At 52.6% G+C, this 19,306-nt stretch overlaps 1 protein-coding gene across 1 annotated transcript; it reads right to left on the bottom strand.

The window, feature by feature from the left end:
- Positions 1–731: 731 nt before the first annotated feature.
- TMEM63C (transmembrane protein 63C) lies at positions 732–14,638 on the bottom strand. Its single transcript, XM_010216381.2, has 22 exons — positions 14,418–14,638; positions 13,376–13,455; positions 12,647–12,734; positions 10,140–10,177; positions 9,504–9,646; positions 9,082–9,133; positions 8,527–8,635; positions 7,924–7,997; positions 7,548–7,628; positions 7,078–7,198; positions 6,358–6,491; positions 5,967–6,089; positions 5,365–5,518; positions 4,962–5,068; positions 3,992–4,078; positions 3,357–3,422; positions 3,039–3,201; positions 2,452–2,557; positions 2,082–2,249; positions 1,665–1,780; positions 1,093–1,164; positions 732–973 (listed from the first exon to the last, which is right to left on the bottom strand). Exons 1-22 carry the CDS (start codon positions 14,613–14,615, stop codon positions 761–763), a joined length of 2,493 nt encoding a protein of 830 aa, XP_010214683.2. The 5' UTR covers positions 14,616–14,638; the 3' UTR covers positions 732–760.
- Positions 14,639–19,306: the final 4,668 nt, after the last annotated feature.

Raw genomic sequence — 19,306 nt, 5'->3', positions numbered from 1 at the left:
AGGAAGACCCAGCCCGAGCTCACCCAGGCCTGCATGGCCCCAGAATTCAACCCCGTATGCTCATCCACTCAAAAGCACAAGTGTCTCAGAGGCCCCCGCTTTAATTGGCAAAGCCTTCGTGCAGCTCACGGGCAGCATGGGCGACGCGCTCTTGAGCCAGCGTGCGGGCTGGTGGGCACCTGGCCGAGCTGGGCACCAAGGGGCAGCGCAGGGCCGCCACGGGCAGGGCAGCAGCAAGTGGGCGCAGTGGGAAATGGAGGTTTGGCAGCTGCACCTGAACGTGGATGGCTCCGGCGGGGACCTGCAGGGCTGTGCTTGGCCGTCCGACACATTCACTTGAGCTGTCTGGGATATCTCTGCCTCCCGGCAGGGTCACAGCCTTGAGTGGCCTTTAAGAGAGACCCTCTCCCCACACTGCTGCACCCCTCTGCCCTGAGCCAGGAGCAAGGGAGGGCACAGGCAGCCCAGCCGGGTCCCCAGCGGAGGCAAGGAGCTGTGGAGGGGGCTGCAGCACAGGGGTGTGCGGAGCTGGGGTGGGGGGGACAGGGCGCTCTCCCACACGTCACTCCTGCTGCCCCCCGGTCCCCGGCCCTGCGTGCCGGCCCCTGGTGAGCTGGGCCCAGAGGTGCCGGTGCCATGCGGTGGCAGCAGGGTTGAGGTGGTGGTGCGGGAGCCGGGGCTGGCGGGGAGGCTCCTTCCTGCCCCCACCACATCCTCCGCTCTCAGGCATCGCCGGTGCTCGCCCCAGCGGTGGGGACGCTCACTGGTAGCGGGCCTGGCTCTCCATCACCGGCCCCGTCCTGTACTCGCCCTCCACTGCCTCCAGCTCCGTCTCGAAGCTCTGCAGGCCGCCCTCCTCCCCATCCTCCGCCGGCTCCAGGTGGTTGCCCATGGTCCCATAGGACTGGTGTGCTGGAGAGGCCGCCGGCGTGAGGCTCAGCTCGGGCTCCTGCAGGACGGTGGCCACGAAGAGCTGCGGCAGGAGACACAGCAGGGTCATGGCCAAGGGAACCGGGCTGGGCCACAGCCATCACTACAGGGCTTGGCGAGCAGGGAGGGTACAGGCCCGGGCCCCTCAGGAGGAGAACTCACGTTGGAGTTGGGGGTGGAGGAGACGCTGCTCCGCTCCGTGTCGTTGAAGGCGCTGTCAGACTGGTCGGACATCTGGGGAGAGGGAAGCAGGGAGGGAAGCGGCGGCCAGCTGGGCACCACTCTGCGCAGCCTCCCATCACCAGCGGCGTGGGCAGGAGGCCCTGCCACAGCGCTGGCCCCAGCAAACCTGGATTCCGCTGAGCAGGCCACGTGGCCCATGGCTGACCAAACCACCCTGCTATCTGCAAAGCAGAGCCAGGACAGCAGTTTGGGACAGGGATTGGCTGCCAGACCTGGTGGGCCTGCAGCTGTGGTACAGGGAAGGGTGGTGAGCACTGTGTGCTGGGGTCTTTACGGATGGCAAGGGATCATCTGAGTGCCAAACCAGATCTGTGCCCTGGCTCTGGTCTGAGTGCCAAACCAGATCTGTGCCCTGGCTCTGGTCTGGCTGCAACCGAATCCTCTGGATCCTCTGCGAAAACTTACCCAGAGTTGTGGGAAAGGGACAAAGTGGGATGTTGGAGGAGCTGTGCCTGACCCTGGGAACTAGACAGGAGGCTGCCCATGCTCACCTGGTAGCTGGAAGGTTTCCGTGGCTGCAGCTTCTTCAGGCAGAGGCCAAAGAAGGAGAAGATGATGCAAGAAAGAAGGACCACGAAAGTGAAGAGGGTAACAGGACGGGTAGGACCTAGAGCAGAGAGGCATGAGGACACCACATAAGCCTTCAAGGGCTGCTTGGAACTTACTGCACCTCTGGCTGATCTCCATGTTGGTGTCTGCTTTGGGAGCTGTGAGCTCTCACTCACCTCCCAAACACTAGCAGATACCTGCCCCTGCATCTGCTGGGCCTCCATCATTCCTTCCCCCTTCCCGTCCCTCATTTTCTAGGCTGTGCCTAACTCAGGGACGATGCTGGCTGCTTGTCCCATACAGCTTGAGACCTGTAACACTCAGATATGGTGGGTGAGCCAGCCCCAAACTCTCCCTACCGAGGCGCAGGACGGAGAAGAAGAGCAGCCAGAACATGCAGAGGATGGGGGCCACCACGACCTGGCTGATGGCAGCAACATGGAGGCGCTGGTTCAGCTTGGTGGGAATGTACACGTAGTAGATGTTGTACCGGTCGACCATGTGCTTCAGCAGCATGTAGAGCAACCCTGGCAGGGAGGAAGAGGAGACATTTGGGGGAGCAGGATGAAGAGAGTCAAGGTGCAGGGAGACCCGGGCAGGCCCAGAAGACAGCATGGGAGGGCATCCTCAGGCGTTGAGGAAGCCTGTGCCCCCCCGCCACTCCAGGCGACCGAAGCAGGCTGTGCTCAGCACAGACAGGGGCTGGAAGAACGGGAGACTGCTACTCACCGAAGGGGACAATGATGGGGCAAGTGATGCTGTAGGTCATGACGACTGAGAAGATGCAGCAGGTCCAGGCGTACTCCAGCCCAAACTGGAACTGGTAGGCTTGGCTCTGAGGCACAACCAACAGTTCCGTTACTTTCCTGCTCCCATGTTAGACGTTGTGAAAGGTCAGGGCCCTTTGGTCCCTCCTGTAGGGCACTGACAATGCTGGATGCAGAGCAGACCCAGAAATGGTGGGTCCTGCACAGAATGCACTGCAGCCAGCAGCTAGTCCTTGGCCTCATAGAACTCCTGGTGAGGAGCCTCTCCATGACAAACCCTGCAGAGCTCAGCCTGCTACGAGCCCCTCACACAGAGAGGCACCGTTGCTTTGCAGATGGTTCTGGCCTCTCCAAACCCACATATCTGCACACCTCACCACCATGGGTACAGAGACAAGCCCAGCAGTGCCCTCTGTGCAATGGCCTGTCCCCACACATCTCCCCATAGGACTCAGAAAGCTTGACTTTCCAGCTAGCCCCTGGCAACCGAACATGACCTTGGCATGCCATGGGGGCTGTCCGTGTACACATGCAGCCAGAACCATGTACCCGCTTGATGTGGAGCCGTTCGGGCTCAGATTTGGCGAAGCAGAGCCGGGTGGTGTAGACAAGGAGGCCAGGGATGCGCAGCAGCTCCATGGCCGTCCCAATCAGGCTGGAGGTGATGACGTAGTTGACAAAGAAAGCGCCATTGTCTGGGAGGAAAACGCACCTGCTCCCAGAGACAACAAGGGAAGACAGTGAGGCCACACAGGCTGCCAAGAGCGCCAGGAGGGCAGGAGGCGGCTGGGGGTGGCATCGGCCTCTCCCCACTCTCCCAGAGCACTGAGTGGACCAGTGCAAGTCAGGGAGCTCTCTGGTACTCACTGGAACTTGATATCGGCCTCATCCAGAAAGTGCATGTCAAAGAGCCAGCGGAAGAAAAGATCCAAACTAGGGAGAAGAGATGAAGAGCAGCTTAGAAAGGGAGGAGAGAAATACAGGGGATCATCCAGAAAGCATGTGCTTTCCATGTGCACAGAGCCAGTTCACTCAAAGGCAGTTCAAATGCTGTTATTTCAGGATCCATGAACCTGGATCACGTTTCACAGGAGAGCACAGTTGGCACAGGGTGGCTTTGCAAAGGATCTAGCAGAGTGTTGTCCTATGCCCACCTACACAGCCCCTGCGGCACAGAGAGGCTCTGCCACTGGCTCTCTGGCTTGTGCAGGGCTTTAGAGATAAATAAACAGCACATTGCCATGGAGTTAGCAGGCTGGTAGGCTCCACAGCTATTCTGCTCCCTTGCAGTGAACTTTTCTGTCTGTGATGGTGCTGGAAGCGGCTGAGCACAGCTGAAGAGTAAGCATAATCCTCCTCACACACAGCTGCTTTTCAACAGCAGCTGAAATGACTCCTACCTCTTAAGCTTTTTAGGCTCATTGTCAAACAGGGAAGGAGTCTGTGCGTGATCCCTAGCCTGTAGGTGAGCAAAGAAAGCAGCTTGGCAGGTTGGCCAGTACCTGGTCAGCCCCAGCGAAGGCAGGATGATGACCATAAACACCAGGAAGAAGAAACACTTGTGCATTGTGAGTTGATTTTCACTTGACCTGGAGAGAGGAGAAAAAAAGAGAACAACTTTGCAATTCTTTCCAGAGCAGAACTTTCCAGAGGCAGATCAGGAGATCAAGATGCGAGAAGAGTGCCAAGGGCCCTAGAGTACCAAGGCACTGCCACTAGCTACAGGAAGCAATGTACATTTGGGCTGTGTGAGAACCTTTCCCCAGGCTGTGGGGGAATCATCACTGGGAAATGAACTGTCATGAAAGCTCTTGCTCTCTCAGTCTCACAACCCTCATCCCTGCCTCCTCCCAGTACGGCATTTGCTGGTCATGTATCCTGTGCAGGTGCTGGCCCAGCAAGGAAGCTGGATCTCCATCCTGGGTGTAGAAGCCAGGGACACTTTTTCTGCCCTTGGGAGGAGGCAGGAAGGATGGATACGGGCAAGGGATTCAGGCTCCTGCAAAGAGGGGACTAAGTAGACCAGGCATGGGGCTGGGGCTGACAGTGTCAAGACAGAGGAAGCAAAATGTAGAAGCTGAGCAGCAGAAGCACTTTCTCTGCTGAGGCTTTGAGCATCCTTAATCTGTACCTTCACCTTGGAGGCCTGGAAGTATGGCTGGGGCGTGCCTCTTAAATCAGAGCAATAGCCCTGTCTTTGCAAGTCCCTTGTCACACCATCCATTTTGCTAATGTCTTCACACCCTCATAAAACCAGCTTTGTTTGCACTTCTTGGCATCTTGAACATGTTCATGGCAAGGAAATGGCTCCTTGGGCACGAGCTGGAGCCCTTGCAGACAACATACTGTGGAGATCTGCCAGTCTTTAAACCCACTGCCTGTTTCCCTGCAGGTTGGGTCCAAAGAGTCCTCCTGAGGCTCTTTCCATCTAATTCAGCCCTGAGTAACCAGTGGGGAGCGGGGTCCTGTTACCTTGTCCAGTGTGACTCGAAGAATGCAGAGTAGTAGACAATGAAGGGCAGGAAGACAGAGAAGGCCCAGAGCAGCAGTGTAGGGAAGAACTGGGTAATGATGGGATTCTGCAAGAGGAGAGATGTCAGACACCCGCTTAGGGGCATGCCAGCTTCAGGAAGGAACAAGCTAACAAGCACAGACACCGAGCCTCAGGTATGCATGGAGGCGCCAGGACTTTGCCATCAAAAACACCTAGGAGACTGGGAGGATGGCAAACAGTGGCACAAGCCCTCCTTGCCTCTCCTCAATGACTGTCCCAGTAACGCTTTGTCTCCTTGGGTCAGCACAAAGCCTGGGCCCTCCCACAACACAAACAAGGCTGTGAGACACTTTGAGGCTGGCACTGATCCCCGTTCACTACCTTGAGGCTCTCCACAGGCCGTGTGACATTGAACATGTCCATGGTGTTGACGATGATGGCCGGTGTGGTAAGGAAGAAGAGGAGAATGAAGAGGCAGATGTTAAGGAGGACAAATCGCACCCACCATGATGTGCCACGGACGGATAAATTCTCCCTATGAGAGAAAACTATCTCTTAGACACAGAGCAGAGGACAAGCCATGCAACCTTAGGCCTCCAACCGTGCCTGTCAAAATGTGCTACTATGCTACTTCCCAGGTCTTGCTGTATGCACTGACACTCCTGGTAGCCCTTCTCTGAGCCCACCATCTCCCTGTTCCTGGATCTACTGCATCACTGCCATCAGAGCACCCAGGACTTGAGTATTACAGCAGGAGCAGCTCCACACCACCAGAGAGACTCTGGAGAGGGAGCCAGAGAGATCAGAGACTGGCAGTCACCAGCAGCTATTGTCAGGCCAAGTCCTGGTGATTTCTGCTAAAGCTACAGAGAGAGGGATCTTCAATCCCTGCCCACCTTGGGAAGATGCCCTGTAACTATAGCCACAGATTCCCCCTCTGTAAGGCTGTTCTCCTTGCTGTCCCAGCCTGCAAAGGTATTTACCATATGATATCACTGGGTGCAGGTGCATAGCAAACACCCCAGTGGTGTGACTTGACCACTGTAGTCACAGAGGATTGCTGGGGATGCTTACGACAGTGGATGCGACCATAGTCCTTCAAAATCCTGCAGAAGAAAGGCAAGGGAACAGGTCTGAGCCAAGGGCTTCCCTCCCCTTTTTGTCACACCTTTCCCACAACCCCAGGCTGCGATGCTCTTGCAGAGCAGTCACTGTCTTCATCTGGGACACAGAGCTGGGACACATCCACCACTGGCTTTGGCTGACCCCAGAGGCAGTGGCCCCAGTGCCACTTCACCTCCAGCCTGGCAGCAACAGGGTGTACATGCTCGGACCAGAAGGGTCACAGCCTCCCCCTCGCAGACAGGTACTCACACAGCTGTCATCCTCTCATCCTGGAAGGTGACAAAGGCCATGTCGAGACGCTTGAGCGTGATGCGATTGCGCTCAGCGTTGAACTCGTCAGTGAGTTTCTCCTCCAGCTCCCCATAGTACTGCTCAGCATCCACCTGCAGGCAAGGTCGCTTTGCAGAGCTCTCCTTGCTGAGGGCAAGGGAGAAGCAGACGGAAGGCAAGCTCACAAGCACCCATCCATCACCAGGGCCCCCTAAGCATGCAGAAGGGAGAGGAGTTCTGCCTTCCCATGCCCAGCTGAAGAGAGATTGTAATCTTGGATTCAAGAGCTGCCAAATCCCATTCAGGGGGTGCATCAGCCATCATGGGCAACACGTGCAACCTGCTGCATTTCACGCCAGCTTCTCTAGCAGATACTGCTTGCAAAAGAGTGGCAGAAGCTGTGTCACAGAGGCAGCAGTCTGGGCTGCAACAGGAAGCTGAGGGCTTTTCAGTATCCATCAAGGCCTCAAAGGACAGTGCTGGAGAGAAGATACTCCTGGGTGTCCTGATGCCTGCAAGGGGCTCTAGGGATTCCTCAACCCTGATGTTTATGGCAAGAGGAAGATTTCTGAGCAGTCCATCAGCAATCAGTGTGGCAGGTGAAGGAAATCTCTTGGGGAGGCTCTCCTGCCCTGGGGCAGCCCCTGGCCTCTGTGCCAAGAGAGGCGCTGTCTCCAGCCCTGCCCGCTCCCCTCCTACCTGCTCAAAGCCACAGATGCGACAGCAGAAGATGCGGGCACAAGGGTGAGTTTTGATCATGATCTTCCCTTCTTTCTGTGCCTTGGTGGTGAAGTAAAGCCGTCCCTTCATTGCCTTGCGCCTGTCAGGAACAGGGCCAGAGGGGATGTTTTTTCAGGGAATTCCCCTCTATCTCCCCCAAGGAAGAGAGAATAGCTCTCTGAAGTTGTTGGGCAGGAGCCACCTCAGGCTTCCACAGGCTCATTGCCAGCTCAGGACCGCTATGGCAGTCAAACTAAGGCCTGAGCCAGCCATCCCCCCATGACAGGCAGGCTCTCTCCAACTCAAGGGTGCAGCTTTGCTGGATCTTGCAGGTTGCCTGAGCATTGCCAGCAAAGCCGTGGAAACCTGCCCACCAGCTGCAAACAGCAAGGCTCCCCAGGGCATGAGAAAGGCAGAGCTACGGGCCAGCAGCCCCAGCACACACTCACCTCTCCGCATCCAGCTTCATGAGCTTGCGCACGTCGAAGCAGAACTGGACGTTGGTGACCGTGCAGCTGGGGTACGCCTCACTGCGGACATGGAGACACAGTGACAGCAGGAGCCAGGGCACGGGGACAGCCTCCCCTCCCCAGGGCCTGGGAGCGCACTACCAGCCCCCTGGCAGCCCCAGCAGGGCCAGCTGGACTGGCAGGGCCCACCAACCCCGCTAAGACCCCTGCTCAGGCAGCATGAGAAGCAGCAGCTGCCTTCTGTGCACCAGCGTGGAGCCAACTGCCTGCAAGGCTGTGGCATGTTGCCTGCTTTCAGCACAGCATGGGCACTAGCCGCCCTGCTGAGGGGAGGCTGGCATATGGTGCTGCTCACTGGAAATGCTTGATGATCAGGGAAGGGTCCGTTATCTCCTTGGGAATCCGGGTGACCATCAGCGTTCGAGCAACCTGCAGGAGAAGGAGGTTTGGTGACGGATGGGGGCAGATGGGCTACTGGACATCTCACTGCCATCCTGCTTGCCTGCACTATGGCCAGGGTCACTACTTCCACCATATGGATGGGGAAGGGATGCACACAAGTGGAAGAGAGGAGACTCAGGATTCTGCTCTCATAGGGTGACAGAGATAGGAATCCCTCATAGCATGATCCCTCATTCCCCACCTACCAGGAGCGCTGGCTGCCAGCATGCATTCTGAGTCAATGCAGACCACTCCAGGAGCACTGAACATCACAGCCTCACAGAGGCTCAGCCTCAGTAACAAGGCAGCAATAAGAAACAGTTTGGCCTCTGGCCTGCCAGGCTTTCTCCAGAAACTTGAGGAAATCCACCTAATCTTTCCCTGTCTGCCCCATGCGAAACTGCTAGTAAAGCTCTCCTTATAAATCAGGACCATCCTTCCTGTAAAGCACACATAGTTGTCTGTCTGTGCTGAGAAAGGCAGAGATGATGGCTAGCATAACGTGGGAGTTGCTCACCTTCTCGTTCTCCCTGTATTCGAGATGGACAGAGTGATGAGCCATGCAGAGAATGGTAAGGATGAAATAGATGAGGGCGAAGATACTGTGAAGCCACAGGAGACGGTCCCTGGAAGAAAGAAAGGCTGGATCAGCCACCCATGCAGCAGGCGCACGTCACACAGACCAGCTCAGTGCTCGGCACCATACACATCACTGTCCAGCCCTCCCAGCCCTTACAAGGACCAAGACACATTCCTCAGGGGACTGAAGGTGCTGCTTCCATGGTGCTAGCTGAGATACGGTAGAAATGAGGCTGCCCAGGCCACTCCTGACACAACCTTTGCCGGTAGTAGGGGTGTAGCAAGCAGTGCGAGCGTGCTGGCTACAACGACCGTGCTTGTGCGCAGTGCAAACAGACACACGGACAACTGCGAGTAGCGTGCTGCTCACATGGACCAGCCCCGGGCACGGTCAAGGGGCTATGCTGAGTGCGAGGCCTTGGCGCTCCCAGCAGTGCTAAACACAGCAGCAGCAGCACACACAGTCCCCCAAGACATGGGAGCCACCACGTACTGTGTTGGGATGTTGGCGATGGTTGTCCGCCCGAAGTGGGTGGGATTGTTTCCTGCAAGAGAAGAGGAGAAGCAGGGAGGTTACAAGACTCCTGTGCAGCCTGTGTGCTGACGGAAACTGCTGTGGGGTCCCATCTTTGCTCCCTGGTCTCCACTTGTCTCCCAGCTCCTTGCCAAGCCCCTGCCACCCCGGAAGGTCTTGAGCCTCTTTCATTTCTTCTGTACTGCAACAGAACCTGATCCCTGTCTACGGGGCTAGCTCAGCACAGCCTGTGCAGGATCAGCCCTCCCAATAGCTGCTCAAGTGTTGGCTCATGAGAGTGTGGTTCTGCCCCCCGTCCCTGCAGCGCACACTGCTCACCCTAAGGCTGGGGTTGCTTATGCTACACCCCTGAATCACCCCCAAGCTGGGGAAGCACCTACCCAGGAGGTCCCCTGAAAAGTTGACAGGCAGGATAACAGCCACAGAGAGCACACAGACCAGCATGAGCAGGACCAGAAGATGTCGCTGGAAGGAGAGGTATGTGGTGGCATCGATCCCACATTTACTCTGAATCTCCTCATCCCTGAGGAAGAGAGGTAGGTGCAGGTTAGTGCTGGTGGTGCTTCCTCCCCTCCTCCTCAACTGCCACCCACTCCCAGCCCCAGGGACACTGGCTGCTCCAGCTTTGCAAAAGCCACAGAAACTCATGGTGTCTTGCTTGTGGCATAGGAGATTTGGGCATGGGAGAAATGGGGAGGAAAGAGCCTTCAGGCTGCCAGCCCACCACAGGACTTGCTCTTACTAGACAAGCTTAAAGGCTTTTCTTTTGGTACATGAGCCTGGGCACAGCGGAGCCACAGAGAATGCACAGAGAGGAGCCCTCTGATGCCTCTCTCTGCTGGGGTATTTCAGCAGAACTGTCTGCTCTCCCCCGTCTCTGGTCCCTGTGGGAGCTCGCTTGGTGGTGCTGAGTGTTGGGTGGCTCCACAGCCAGTGACCACCTGTGGGCACCAGCTACCTGGGATGAGCAGTGGTGGGTACCACCAGCAAAGGCAACGCCAGAGGCACCTACTTACTTCATTTGGTAGATAGAAATAAGCCAGGAGCAGAATCCCTGAAAAGAAAGAGAGTGAGGATGAGCTGGGGGTGACTACCCCAACCTCCCCATGTAACACTGGGCTTGGGGCTGAGCCATGCTCTGCTCTCAGCCAAGCAGATGGAGAGCACAGGGCTCTGCAGGGACACCCGCAGGGGCTGAGATGCACTAGTGGCCAAAAGCAGATGCTGGAAAAGAACAGAAAACGTGGTGATATTTGTGTCAAGGATTCATAAATTCTCTTCTCTGTGTCTTTGCTCAAAGTGCTTTTTTTGACCATGACTGACCACTGAACCAGCACTGCCATAGGTCAATATAGGACACTGCCAAGATCTTGTTCTTCACTAGTAATAGCTCTGAACCTCACACTGCATGTAGTATTTGATTTTTTCCCTATATACTTTATTTCATTTAGCTCATTTGAGCTCAGAGCCCTTTTGCAGTCCTCTCCATCACAGCTGTACATCAGTACACTCTGCTTCCCACTTTGCCCCCTTTCCAGCTAATTTATGAAGACTAAAAAGAAAAGCCCCAAGCAGATCCCTGGGGGAGCCTTCCCCCTGGGAATGTTAATGACTTATTCCTCCTCTTCATTCCCTGACTCTCTCCATTCCATGACCTTTCCTACTCCACAGCTGAGCTTCTTTTGAATAACTGCAGCAGGAGACTTCAGAAATCCAAGCAGACTCCACCAAATCTCCTCCTGTCCCATGTGTCTGGCTGGCTCCCTGTAGCTCTACGGCCTGATTGCCTGTCAAGAAAGACAAACTGACTCTCCTCATATGTGATGCTCAGTAGTTCTGTGCAAAACAATTTCTAAAAATTCCTCCATTTCTCCATATGGATGTCAAACTCACTAGTCTGTAATTTCCTGGGTTTTACCAGAAACCTTCATGGAAAAAAAAAAAAAAAAACAATTGTATTAGGTAATTTCCAGCTCTCTAGGACTTCCAATTTCAAGAGAGAGATTATGCACTACAGTTAATAGTTCAGCAATTCATCTCAGAGGTCAGTGAGAACTCTCGGGTGAATGCCGTTCCTGAAAATTTGTTCTAGCAACAATAATTCATTAGGTTGTGTTTTCTACAGCCTTATTCCTCCAACCCCATTTTCAGACAGATCCTCCAGAATATCCACCCAAACACAGAAGGGATCCCCTGCGGGAACTTCTTCAAGCCCTTCTACACTGAATACAGACACAAACTTAGTCTAGATTTCCTGCTATAGTCTTACCTTCTCAAGCAACCATTTTCTACCTTGAACATGTATTGATCCTATCAACACTCTTGCAGGTTTCCTGTTTCTGATATTTTTGAAGAAAAAAAATAGCATTTGTTTTTATACTTCTAAAAATTTCTCCTCAAAATCAGTTTTTCCCCCTCCTGTCTCATTCTGTTTTACATGTAACCTGTCAGAGTTTAGATTTTCTATTTTGAAGCACTTTAACTTTTTAAAGTCTGCCTAAAGTCTACCTAGTAATCTCTCTCACCCTGCTGTTTAGCCATGCTGGCCTTCCTTTTGGTCTTTCTCAACTACTTTTAATGAGTAGAACACCCTTGCCCAGAGCATCTAGTACAGCATCTTTAAATAGTCCTTCTGCCACCTGCAAATATGTTACCTCTTTGGCCTTCCTGACTAGTTTTATTTTTTAATATATTTTTTATACAGCAGCGACTGAATTATCAGCTTTTATTGCCAGAAAAGGAAGATAAACAGACTGTGAAACATATCAGTCCATGTTTAATGCTAGTGAAGACTGTTTTGTGTCTAATGCCACACAGGGAAAAAAAAAGACAACTTCAAAAGGATGCACCTGCAGCTCACTAATACCCCGAGGTGGACTTGTGGGCAAAGGGAGTGGGCAAAGCTCCCAGGGGCTTGCAAGGAGGGAAAACTACAGGCCAAGGGACTTGCCTGACCTCACTCTTCCTCCAGAGCAGGACTTGACTGCTTCGTGTCCCCTGTGCTTTGTGGGGAGCAGGTGCCTTTCAGGAGCCATGGAGAAAAATTCCCTTTCCCACAGGGCAAGGCTGCAGGGCAGCTCCCTATAGCAAGTACAAATGGGCTGTACCCTGCAGCAGGACTGGGCAATCAGGGGAACATCATCCCTCCAGGGGAAGAAATGTCCTTGCAGGAGCACAAAGCATGAATGTACGAAGGCAGCGCGCTCTGACTGGGTCCCTCCAGCCAGCACCAACAGCAACACAGTGAGGGATGGAGACCCTGTCAGGAAATGTCACCTCTGAGCTGTCCCTCACGGTAAGTGCCCAGAGAAGCACGATAAACCAGGATCAAGAAACCCTTCAGCTTTTCCTGGCACACAAAGAGCAGCTCCCAGGGCTGCTGCTAATGGCTGTAAAACAGGAAACATGGTGTTGGAGAGTTTAACCTCTCACTGTTAACCTCTGACCTGAGGTTCCTCCAAATAACAGTGTCTCCTTGGGCAGGACAGAGCTGGCTTCCTCACTACATCCTGTGAGTACTCACCACATCCTTGTTGTCCGTGTCCAGGGGGCTGGTCTCAGATGGGGACTTCTCTTTCTCACTCTGCTCGCCATAGAAAAGCGATGTCAAACTTTGAAAGGAGAAGGAGAAAGGAGAGGGTGAGGTATGAGAGAAGAAATAGAAAGGAGAGAAACAGCACCCTTGTAAAAGCAACTTGGCCCCTGCCCTCCTTGAACTTTTCCTGGGAAATGAGCCAGGCTGAAATAGGTTTTGTGCACAACAGGCTCAGTGGGAGGCGAACATGTTTGGGTTTGAAGTTATCAGGTTTGATGAGTGAACACACAGGCTGCTCAGGAGGGAGCCTGCGCTGGGAGGCAGGATTGTTTGAAGCACACAGAAAGGGCACCCTCAGCCCTTCGCATCCTCTGGGAAATGCCTGTCCGTCCCTACACATGCCCTGTGCCGGCGCCTGGACACACACAGTGCCCAGAGGGAGGCCACCCCACGCTGCCCGACAGCCAGGGCCCACAGCAGGTTGCTTGAGGAAAACTGCCTTAGCTCAAGGACAAGGGCCCAGTGAACTGGATTTTGACATTCCACTGGCTTCAGTCCCCTTAAATGCCATTACAATAAAGGAATCTTAACCAGATTTTGCATTTTAAATCTTGATTCCTCTTTGATCCTCTCAGTGAAATAAAACACTGCTCATCCATTTCCAGACTTCGACCCAGAGCCCAAGTCCACTCCTGGGTGCCCTCATGCCTTTCTCACCTATCATTGTCCATCAGCAGTGCCAGGCGGCCATAGTCCCAAGCTGCTTTCCGAAGGCAGGAGAAGACCAGAAGGAGAAGCTGCAACAAGAGTAAAAAGGAAAGGTGAAGGGTCTTGCTGTGGGATCCTACCACACCCCTCCTTTCTGTCTTCCTGCTGATGGGCCCAAGCACACACAAAATTTGCCTCTCAAGCCAACCTCCTCCTGCTCCACGAGCAACCACAGATGCTGGAGGATGGCAAACACAGACACTGACATAGCACAGGGGCCCCACACATCTCACACACCTGTACCATGACAGACCCCTGCAACAGAGGGCAGCTACACCTGAGGTTACAACTGCCACAGCATGGGCAAAGCTGCTGCCTCCCTGTGCTGTACAATCACCCACACTGCCCCAAACAAAGGCCATGCTGGCGCACACACGGCCTGTGTGCTCAGAGCCAGGCTCCCCTTGGGGACACTACATCCACACACAACCTTAGCCACAAAACTAAGTCCACTCCTTTGCCTGCTGGTCTGCCATCATTCATGGGATGAGTAGTGGATACTCCTGTGTACATGGGTGGCTCAGACCCTTTCCCACTGCATTATGTCACAGGGTTCGGAGCAAGCAACACAGAGCATTGCTGCACTGCACCATCCCGCAGCACCAGTGAGAGGGATTTACTAGACTCAAACACCAAATCCCACCATAGCAAGGGCCATCCTACAGAATCAGAAGGTCTAGAAGGCTAGTTTGAGCACACCAAACTTGGCAGCAGGACATTAAGGGGCCACAACACCTTTGGCCACTTTCTTCCTAATTGGAGCATTGCCTCCAATTAACACATGACAAAGAAGTATCAAAAGGGGTTCATTCAGGACACAGCCACTGCACAAAATGCACTCCGGGCTGTCTCCTCTTAGAGTCCTGGATATGGGGACTGTGCTTGCTGCCCAAAGAGGCCATCTCCAGCCCTGATGCCTTGTGTTCCTCACAGAACTCTGTGGGCATGCAGAGTGGTACCCACAGACATGGTGCCTTCAAGTCCCACTGACCAGCCAGAGGATGAAGTTGATGGCGAGCACAGTGGGCACACCACCGAAGGGCAGGCCTTGCAGGACAGTGCTGCGGGAGCGGGCGCTGAAACATTGCTCCTCTGTGCTGTTCGCCAGGGTGTCCAGGAAGCCGAGCACATCCAGCGAAGTGGGGCTGGCACCACCCGGTGCTGGCTCCACCGAGTACACGCTGTCCATTGGTGCTGCAGTGGGGTCTCAGCCTGCAACAGAAAGGCTGGGGTGAAGCTTTTGCTGGAAAAGGGGCTATAGCTCCTGCAGGTCCCCACACAGGAGCTCACTAAGAGCAGGGAGGGATGGAGCTGCCTTATGGTCTTGCAGAAGCAAGAAAGCAGAAATGTCAGAGCGATCAGAACAGAACTAATCATAGAATCTTTAAGGTTGGAAGGGACCTTTAGAGATCATCTAGTCCAACCCTCCTGCGCATGCAGGGTCACCTAGAGCACGTGGCACAGGACTGCGTCCAAGCAGGTTTTGAATATCTCCAGAGAAGGAGACTCCACAACCTCTCTGGGCAACCTGTTCCAGTGCTCTGGGAGTGCCCACACTCCCACCTTCTCCAGCTTCCCTTCTCCCATGGAAGGGCTGTGAGACAAAGGGCAGGAGAAGGCTGAAGAAACATCACAGTTACTTCATTCACTTTCCCCGCCCCCTTAAACCCCACGCTATTTGGTTGTTTCCATCATACCTGAGACAGGTCTTCCACCACCTCTTCTTCTCATTCCTGGAAGTTGCGTTGAATCACAGCCACCCTGGCGCAATCAGCAGACTGGAGCAAGGAACATTTGCTTGAACTTCTGTTAATAAGAGCAGTGACAACATTAGCAGGGGAGCTGCTGGGGCTGCACTTGCTTTGCTCCCCTCATCCAGAAAGCTGCTGTTCGTGGGCCTTCCAGCAGTCCCTTCTCCTCTAGCATCACTGCTGGCATGGTTTGAAAGTCATGGGACATCGCTTCTATCTTCCTGCCAGAGCAGGACTGATACTTCCAGGACACACTGAAGCCTTTAAAAAATCAGCTTCTCAAAATCTTAGATGTCAAGGTTCTCCTCACTTTGCCTGAGTGCTGATAGCATGGCCTACAGATGTCACTGAAAGGAAATGCTTTCTTGCTCTTCACTTTCTATAATTTCATCCCTTTCTCCCTGGTGCCCTCGAATGCTTCCCTTTTTGCCCTGAGATTTCTACTTCTACTCTACCTGGACTCTCCTCAAGGTGACAGCTTTCCATACTGACACAAAATGAGCCTTTTCAACTCTCCTAGACACCCCTGCTCTAGACACCCCTATTGCTTTGAGACCTTGTCTAAAGCCTCTTACATGAGTGCCATGCACTGCAGACCCGCTATTGTGACCACAGCCTGTACAAAAAACACATGAAACATCTCTATGCCCATTAACATGGACTCCTGTGAGTGGCTGTATTCAAGCAACTGGGCATTCATTCATCTCCCCTTTTTCATCTATATTCCAGATGCAAACAGGTCTCCACTACAACCCTTGCAGTCACCTAGCAAAAGTTGATCTCTGTTGCAAGATGCTCATAATCCACATAGACAGGACAGACAAAGAGAAAGAGGAGCCACAGACTGATTCAGCAGTAAAGGAGGATACAAAGTCCTCGGTGGTTTGGACATGCCAAGTACAAGTGGTGTTTTTTCCCATCAAGACTGAACTGGATCTATTCTGCTTGAACACCAAAAGAAACCTGACTGAGAGACCCTTGGGGAGCACAGAAGGAATGCACACAAAATGCCTCAGTCTAGAAAGGGGATCTTCTTCAGGTCTTCAAGGATTTGCTTTTGTTGGGAAGTATTTACTTCTGCTGTGCCAGTGTGACAGATGGGGGACTACATTAGCACATGGTTTTATGTGCACTATTATAGTCAGTCTCTTGCTTGTGGATATTATGGTCCCGAGCTAAAGTTCTTGAGGAGACAGGACATGTCCCTCTCCTGCTAAGCAGAGCAGGTAGGAAGTGCATGCTGGGGTGACACAGATTCAGGCCTGAAATACTGACTGCCTTTACCCTCTACATCCAGGGCAAGGAAAAATAGAGAAAGAGGGAGACTTTCAAACAGAAAGTTGACAAAAATGTGCTTGGACAGTCTGATGCAGTCAGGCGGACATCATGGATTCTTAAGGATATCTTAAGAGTTTGGGCTTGAAGAACTAGTCTAGAGAAAAACCTTCACTAGAAGCCATAGAGTTGTCAAGGGAGCTTGGACTAAGGCTATAGCTCATCAATGTCTGAGGCTCTCCCTACTCCACATTTAGACAGATATCTGGCTGCCTGCATAGATGCCTTAAAGAGATGTTAGAAACTGATGAACTACAAGCATCAGGGTCCCCAGGACACACAGACCCATAGCAGTCATTTGTTACTGTATATCCGGTATGTTGTCACCTGGGGCACTGGATTCAGCTTCTGCTACAGATCTTGTTGCTTGCAACATTTTTACTTCTCCTTGCAGGTTATCCAGCCATGTATGCCTTGATTTGACTGGTCTATGGAGGTCTGGTGACATCCTGGCCCAAACCAGAATGGCTGACAGGGTAGCTCCCAAAAGAAGAACTGCCAGGTCAGCCACCGGGCTGGGCTGATAGCTGCTCCTGGAGAGCATGCCAGTAGGGTCAAGGCTGAGGTACCATCTCTGGTGCCATGTATGACGTAAAGCCTTCCCATAGTGCCCCCTCTAACCACAGCTTGCATCTCAACCAGGATAGGGAAATCCCAAGCTTTGAGGGCCAGTGTAACGCAGATGCGATAGCAACTTCTGAAAAGTGAACTCCGGCAAGGGGCATCCTGTGGGAAGTAAGTGTAAGAGCCACTGTGATGAGCTGCAGCCATCCCCCTCCAGCCCAGCTGCCTCCCGCTCGCTGTGAACCCTCCGGGGCAGCCAGGGGCCCTGGCCAGGACCAGCCCTCTCCGATGGAGATGCTCTCAATCTGCTCTTCCTTGTGTGCATGTCTTCCTCCCTCCTACCCTCATGTAAACAGCAGAGCCACCACCATCTGGCACTTTCAGCTGCTAAATAATTCACTGCCTTTTTGTTAACATGGAGATTGTGTCTGTGACCGAGGGAACTGTTGGACCTTCAGCAAATAAACAAGGGGACTCCTAGCAACCTCTAAGTCCCTTCTTTGCCACCACGCCACCGCCCAGGGCTAAGATCCCTAGTCACTGTGCTCATGCTCCTAGGAGAAGCACCACAGCATGACCAGGAGAAAGCGCGCCACAGGGAACCACGTCTTCTCCTGTCAAGCTGTCGTTGCTGTCCCCTTTCCTCAGTAGCAGATTACATTTTTTTCCCAGTGGACAAAAAGCAATGGGTTCCTTGTGCAGATGCTGCTAGTGACCCTGCTCTCCTGTGCACATGCAAACCTGCCCAGTGTTTCTTCCCCAGTGCAAACTCAGTCCAGCCAACTCTCAGCTCTTCCCTACCAAATCAAACATCACTTTTTTTCCAATGACAGCCTCACTGCACAAAGACATTTTAGGGACTCAAGAAGAGTCCTGAAGTCAGAGGTTTATCTTCTTCGCCTCTCTTCCAGGTAATTCCAACTCCACTGCCCAAAGGAGCTGCCACACCATACAGTCCCATAGTGTAGCCCCTACAATTTGAACTCCTCCAGAAATTTGCAACTCCTCCAAAGCCGACCTCAAGCTCATTTTCCTGCCTTTGTCCAGGGCCCTTCACCCCCAGATATCCATGGACAGGATACCCATCTCCACATATGCCACCAGGATACCAAGCAGTTCCTCCCTAGATCATGTGTTTCAGCTAATCTCACCTTTTTGGTGCTGATCAGATAGAAAATGCAAATTACATAACAGCAGTTCTATAATTAAAAGTAACCACTGGGAACAACCAGACAAGTAAATACGTAAATGTTATAGGAACAGCTCATGTAGCAAAAAAATGGCAAAATTTTCTGCTCATGCACTCCAGCAACAGCTTGACCTCAGTCCTGTAGGACACGCTCAAGCTTCTTTCAAATGGAGGAAATATAGTAAAGAGTAGTACTTTGTAGTGAAACATACAGAGAGAAACACATGGACACTGTGGGTCAGATGTAAGGCTACTGTCAAAACCCTTAAGCTAATTTTTTACATTGAGCTTATGAGATAATGCAGCATTTTGAAAAACCCTGGTAAAAGCACTCTGCAACCTTATCTTAAAGGTCCAAGCAAGCAAAAGATTGAATCACTAGATCAGTTTCTATTTCGGTCTACATCACTGATGGTGTCATTTTGAGCAAAACCCTTCCCCTCACAGTTCTTTTCCCTATTTTTAAGAAGCGGAAAGGTAGTAATGGTGTGAAAAACAGGGCTGAGTGGGCGAATTCTCATCCAGAAGAAGTTGCAAGCACTTCCCATTAGCTGGAGAGGAGACAGTAGTGCCACACGTCAATCAAAGACAAGAGTCTCTTTGCTGCCCTGAAGTAATAACAGCGACAGTCAATTGAAGAAACACAGTAATGGGCAGGATTGCATCTAGGAAAATGAAGCAATAATATACAGGCAGAAATTACAACTGTCAACCCTACCCAGTCAAGGTCTTACTTAAAGGAAAGACACTATATTAGGATCAGGAAATGTGCAGAGGAATAGGGAAAGGTTATCTTTATCTGTCATGTTTGCAATGGCTATGAATGGACAGTGAATTTATGAGGTTTATCATTCTGCGGGATTTACTGGATAATTTCTATGAACTATTTCCAGTGTGACAGGTTTGTCTTGAATATTCAGTGTCCTGTTTGTTTTACTTATACACTAGCATATGCTTCTCCTCTCTGGTTGGGTGGGCACTAATCCACAGAATCAGATTTCCAATTAAAAATAAGACATTTCTTTTATGTGAATGCATTTT

The sequence above is a fragment of the Tinamus guttatus genome, unplaced genomic scaffold (assembly GCF_059628265.1).
Source record: "Tinamus guttatus ecotype Peru unplaced genomic scaffold, ASM5962826v1 Tinamus_guttatus_pri_ptg000327l, whole genome shotgun sequence".
NCBI lineage: Eukaryota > Metazoa > Chordata > Aves > Tinamiformes > Tinamidae > Tinamus > Tinamus guttatus.
This window is presented reverse-complemented; position numbering and strand designations above follow the sequence as displayed.